The sequence below is a fragment of the Pygoscelis adeliae genome, unplaced genomic scaffold (genome assembly GCF_000699105.1).
Source record: "Pygoscelis adeliae isolate BGI_AS28 unplaced genomic scaffold, ASM69910v1 Scaffold79, whole genome shotgun sequence".
Classification (NCBI taxonomy): domain Eukaryota; kingdom Metazoa; phylum Chordata; class Aves; order Sphenisciformes; family Spheniscidae; genus Pygoscelis; species Pygoscelis adeliae.
The window spans coordinates 5,160,991-5,167,057 of record NW_008825532.1 but is presented as its reverse complement, the minus strand read 5'-3'; the positions used below and the strand labels follow the sequence as shown (position 1 = coordinate 5,167,057).

At 41.8% G+C, this 6,067-nt stretch overlaps 1 protein-coding gene across 1 annotated transcript in view; it reads right to left on the bottom strand.

Annotated features, from left to right (window-relative positions):
* The window catches only part of HTATSF1 (HIV-1 Tat specific factor 1), a 15,847-nt gene extending 15,592 nt beyond the window's left edge, over positions 1–255 (bottom strand). The window contains exon 1 of the mRNA XM_009331764.1: positions 112–255. Within this exon, the coding sequence (XP_009330039.1) occupies positions 112–255 (144 nt within the window). The remainder of the gene's footprint in view (positions 1–111) is intronic.
* Between the last annotated feature and the right edge of the window lie 5,812 nt (positions 256–6,067).

Here is a 6,067-nt window from a genome sequence, read left to right as displayed (position 1 = left end):
TGAGGGTGGCTGGCCCTGAGGCCCTGGGCTTGAAGACCCTTCCGGGCCTGCTGGGGGTGGGGAGCCGCGCCTAGACGGGCCTTGCGCGGAGACTGTTGACGTTTTACTTACATGATAAAATAAAAGCCCGCTAAGGGGCACGAAGCACTGAAAGTACTTCCTCCTGCAATACTTTTCCCTATTGTGCCTTGGACGAGACGGAACAGGCTGGTTGATGCTGTCAGCTGAGGTGCTGTGCAGCCAGCTGGCCGTCATCTCGTCACTGAGAGCGAAAGCCTGTTCTCATACCCTACTAAAGGCAAAGACAAGAACAAAAAGGTAGATAACGCTTAAATGGCATGCTAAATGTCAAAACATCGCATTGGCTCTTGCTCCTCCCTCGGCACAGGCGGCCGGCGCAAATGGTTTGCCCAGTTAAGCCTCCTGGGGAGAAGGAGCCGCTGCTCGGCCCTGCCCGGCTGGCACAAGTACCTGCTTTCCACGGAGCAGGGGTGCGACAGGCCGAGGGCGTCCAGCTGCGGCTGTTGCGCTCCCTTCCGAGGGGGTTGGTACGGTGGTGCAACGCAAGGGATGAGGCCTGTCTTCAAAATCTTGAATTGGTTTGCGTTAATGAAGCCTACAATTAGTTATTGATCAGTGTAGTACTCTGTCTGTGGGTACTTACATATTTTAAATAAAATTTTCTCATTCGAATCAGTTCTTTAAAAGACTTTCATTCAGTGCCATCTAGTGGTTTTCACAGTGTAATCCAGATAGCGTTGCATCAAAACCAAATTTAATTGCTAGAGTATGTATTTAAAAGTATCTTTATTTAGAGGATGAAGCAGCACACTGTTTAGGTTTTGTTTTTCAAAATTTAACCTGGAGCTATAAAACCCAGGTATTAAAACAGTGCACGAGTTTTTAATGAAAATTTAGCTGAACAGCCCCATCGAAGCTGGCAGTGGCTGGCTGCCAGCGGCAAAGCAATCCTTCCACTCAGAAATGAAAATTCTATTCAGTACAGAAGTTTTCTGGAAATGAGTATTCCGGGAAAAAATACGTCTTTACTGTCAGACGGACTGGGATGATAATAAAATCAAAGACACAATCCTGAGCTTGTGAAGCTCTGTAGGGAGAGACGGACATCAGCGAACTGGCGGGTCAACAGGCCGTCAGATGAAATTGCTGAGGATATAAATATAGACTTCTAGTAACCTTTGGCTGTTACACAAGGAACATCCAGCCTAGTTAATGACATCTTTCACGCTTCAAGAATTTTCTCTTGGCAGGGCTATTACAATAGTCGTCCAAAGATTGTTTTGTGATCACTTATAAACTGACAGCTTAGGAGACATTTGTATTAGCTCTCAAATAGGTATTGGATTTCAGTGAGGAGCATGAGAGGCTCAACGTAAACTGTGCTTACTTATAAAAATTGGAATTGGATATATGTTTGGAAGTAAGATAATCATAGCCTTAAACATTGTAAGAGCGATACAATTTAAGTCTTAAACTGCTTATTTGATTTTGGCAGAGTTTTTTACATTCACAACCTGAGCAAATGCAAAGTCTGTGCCCACACGGTACAGATTTCCCTGGTGTGCAGATCTGCCTGCAGCAAGTCACTGGGGCACTGTCCTGGGGAGTAGGAGATCCAAATTTAATCTCAGTCCGATGGAAGTGAGAGCGTGCTTGTGTGCAGCAGGGTTAGTGCATGGTAACTGTGATCTGCACACTTTAATGTAGTTATGAGGACAAACTACCTCAAATTGCCTCACGCTTTCCGCAGGTAACAGCATGCGTGATGGCAGCTACTGCGGCACAGCTGCTGACCGTGTTGCCGCCGTCTGTTCTCTTCCTCTTCAGTAAAGACAGCACAGTGAGCCAGCTCAGGGAGCTGATTCGGCTGGAAACCCGTCATTTTTGGGGCTCAAGATAGCTTTCCTCTCCATCACATCCTTGAAACGATATAATTCATGGCTGCACAAGCACTGCTGCTGCAAGCTGCGTGTTCTGGGTATGGTGCAAAGAGCTGGAGTGTTACACAGCTCAGATCAGTCTAAGCTGTCAAGAAATGGCGTTGTAAATCCTGACAAAATGTCTCAAAGTAAATATTAAAAGGAGGCATTAGCAGGATGATTTTGTATCTGTGTCTGACTCTTCTGTGTGATAAAATGCAATCTTGGTTCATCAGAGCTGATTGTTGGTCTAGAGATACCATCTACTAAAAGTACCAAAATCTTGGTTTTGTAATAGAGGGGAACCAGCAATTCACTAGCTAATACTTAATTAGGTAAGGAGTTAACACTCTTTTCTTAAGATGCTTTGTTATGTTAAATCAAGGAGGCAGTAACTAGTGATTAAGCACGGAGAGGTTACTCCTCTTTGGGCTTTCCATGGGCTGGAGGTGTAGCTGTTACAGACTAGTGAGAGTGAAGAGGAGTCTTCACGGTGTGAAAAATGACAGGATCCAGATGTGCTAAAAATTCAATACCTTTTCCTATGCTGACAAGGGAAATTCCACAGAACTGTTCACCTTGCACTGAGGGCACCATCTGTGGCAGAGCCCATAACTAAACGCTGATTAGAGCCTGTGGGTTTTTTTTTTAATTACAGGTACCACTGATTGAAATGTGCAAGTGCTGTAGCTGTGTGTAACTTTAGCTTATTCTTTAATTGTAATATTCTTCGCAGAAGCACATGAGTGTCAGCGGGCAGCCCATATTTAACTATGTAAAATAAAACAATACTTTCTATGAAAACAGGAGGGTGAGCTTTAACATGGCTATAATTTCATAACTGACTTCAATATTCTGTGCCATTTGCTGGAGATGTGGTCTGTTACACTATATCCATGTTTTGACATGGTTTTGCTCATTTTTGTGGAATTCTTGGGTTTTTTAACTAAACCAGCATCTCGTAGTGACCGCACAAATTAGGGTACTGATACTAAACCTGTTGCTAATGCGGACATTAATTGTTCCATTTCTATGTATTAAAGCTGTTAATGCGTACATCTCATTCACAAAACAAACTATAAAAAAGGTACATCCTAGAAATCGTATTTACTTACTCAATAAGACTCCACATGAACAAGACCTTTGATGGAGTCTTGCCTTTCAGTATTTTGTGCCTTTTTTCTACCTATTCTTTCACTGTGGATATAAATAGTAAAATCCTAATTATTCATGCCAGTTCTTTGCTAAATAGCACTCAATATTTTTGTAAATAGACATTATTCCCATGTGCTCTTATAGAATTACACTTGTATTACTGGGGGTGAAAGAACTGTTTTTTGGAACAGTGAGAAAAGATTGCGAAGGAAACAACCCTTTTCCCCTAAATCCAATTATGGTAACGTGGAGACATTTTATGGATAATTATATTGGGGGAATAGATGGAATGAATAATACCAGATTGTTTAGATAAAAATAAATGTTGACCAATATATCACTCCAATACAACATGTCATGAAGATTTGAAAGTACAGAATTATAAAAGCATAAAGTACACAGAATAGTTAAATTATGCCTTGAAATATTGCCAGTCTTTAACCAAAACATGTGCAGCATATAGCAAAAACGTCAATTTTGTAACAGGATATATTAGCAATAGATAGACCATCCAGTTAGAGGAGTAGTTACACAAGCAAAAAGGAGCTGCATGCAAAGCAAGGAAAATGGTGAATTAGGAAACGGTGGTGTTCAAGGGCTACTGTGAGGTGTAGCCAAGGATTTTGCGGTGGGAAGCTTGGTCTCCAACAGAGACAAATAGTGAAGTCCAGAAACGTGGCAGATTTGTTTTCCAAAGGCTTTAATAAGCTAGAATAAAGAATGATGTAAGGAACTGTAATGTTCGTTGATTTTTCTTTTGTTTAGAATTCCCTGTAGTAAGATCCTGGATGATAAAAGCAGGCTCGTAAGTGTGTAGGCTTATTTACTTACTTCAGTCTCACCCTGCAGCTCCATTAAGAAAAAAGAGAAGGGGAAAATATCAGTGCAATGTGTTTGTTCTATTTGCACACAGCTCACTAGCAGGGAATGTGTTACATTAAGACAAAGAGAGTAAAATAAGGTGTCTGGAGACTGCGTTGCCATAAATTGTATCTCTGTGCTGTTATATTTCCATTTATTTCAGTGGTGCTATCCTGGTGTACAATTGGTACAATGAAAGGGAGAATCCATTTGAAAATTAGTGCTTATAGCCTTGCAGCTTGTGCCATGAAGAGTGTGGTAAAATAAAGCCAGGCCTGATGGGATTAAAATGGACTGTCATTAAACTGGTTTAAGATGGCAACAGAAGTTGTATTCCAATGCCCTTGGGATTTATAGTTTGGTTTTATTATTCTGATTAGGGCGGTCAACAGAGAGAGGCTGCAAATAGATTTTCTCATCTTATAATGAACTCAAACAATGGTGCATGGATGGATGGGTTTCCAACCACGTGTTGTTAGGGGCTCTGTGCAGCTGGAGGGGTGTTATGTCTTCAAGGGATAGTTAAAATTGAAACTTCTGTGACTGACAGCACTATTTCGTTTAATTCATATGTTGCAATCTCTCTTCTACACTTCAACGCACAAATTCTTTTTTGAGATAGAAGTCCCTTAGTTTAAGCAATGGGAAGTCTATTGTGTTTTCTATCACCAACTCCCACAGAACAAAATTTTGGTTCACAAAATTCGTAAAAACAAGTATCGTTCAACATTTTTGTAACACGGGGTAGGAAGACTTGCCTTCCGCCTTTCCTGATGGAAAGACAGTCCCTGCCAGCAGTGCTGCTGAGCTTTTTAGGGATGCACAGGCTGCCCATGATAGGCTGTCACTGACTTGCCTCTGCGTGCAGAGTCATAAAATCAGTGGATTTGAGATTAGAAGGCCTATCTCATAAAGACCATCTATCCTAATTATTATAAAGGAATATTACTTCAATAACTTGAAGAATAGAAATTAGTACAATAGAAAAATCCAGCTCTCCCAGCATGCTTGAAAACGTGCAGACCACTTGGATGTGACCACGTACACTGCAGCAGAGGTGGATCTGTGGGGGTAACTGGTTAGTCTGACACACACACCCCCCCATGCCATATACTTTTGGGGGCTTTACTTCAAACTCTCTCTAGTCTGGTTCCATGGACTGGACGGACAGTTTCATCTGAGAGAAATCCAGGCTGTGCACTCAAGACCACTCTGGGAGACAGAGCAAATTAAGGCAGGAGGGGACGTTTGAGCAGTTCCCTTCAAAAGTGCACTGTAAATCCAAACTAGAACTCTCATACAGATCCACCCCAATTTCTTGATGTTAAATCACTATAACAGTAGAGAACTCTGCACTGTTGGGATGTTTTACCTATAGATGGCAAAGAATTTTACAAGTGTGGTTAAAGATGATTATAGCTTTTTAAGAGAGATGATCGCCTGCTGGTTCCCTTGACTTCCTTAGGGACTGAGAAGGGCATCTTTTTACACAGCCAGTCAGCTCTTACCCAGAGTTTCAAAGTCACTGACAGAGCAAAGGCTAGTGTGGATCTGGCCCATAATGCTTTTTCTTTTTTTACTACGCTGTACTACAAACCTTAGCTTTCTTTCCTTTTAGCATGCTTTCTGATGTGTTTACCAATTTTTAACATTCGGGACAAGAAAAGAAAGAAATCAAAAATCTGCCTGGTTGATCATGTTATGAAAATACGTGGTTTTGCTTGCTTGCTGTAGATGCAAGTACTTGACAGAGGGAGCTCTCAGTCACAAGTCAAAGAACAAATCACCAAGAACAAAACCATCCTTACAGCCAATTCTCACACCAACTGTGCTGACTCCTGTCCTGCCCAGCCCAGGAATTCCAGCTAGGGATCCGTGTTTGTGCTTGGGAACATGAACAATCCCTTTGAGCTTACGCTGGGAAGTTCAGCCGTTGCAGCTTCTTCTCCCACACAGTTTGATTTCTTTATTGTATATTTTTAAAAAAATGAGGAACTCCTGAAGAAAACGCTTTCACAGACAGGGCAAGGCATGGCACCTCTTTCCAGGATCCCAGCAGTAGCGACTTGATTGCAAAGGCTCAGTTTCTGTCCTCCTTCATCCCAGATGGA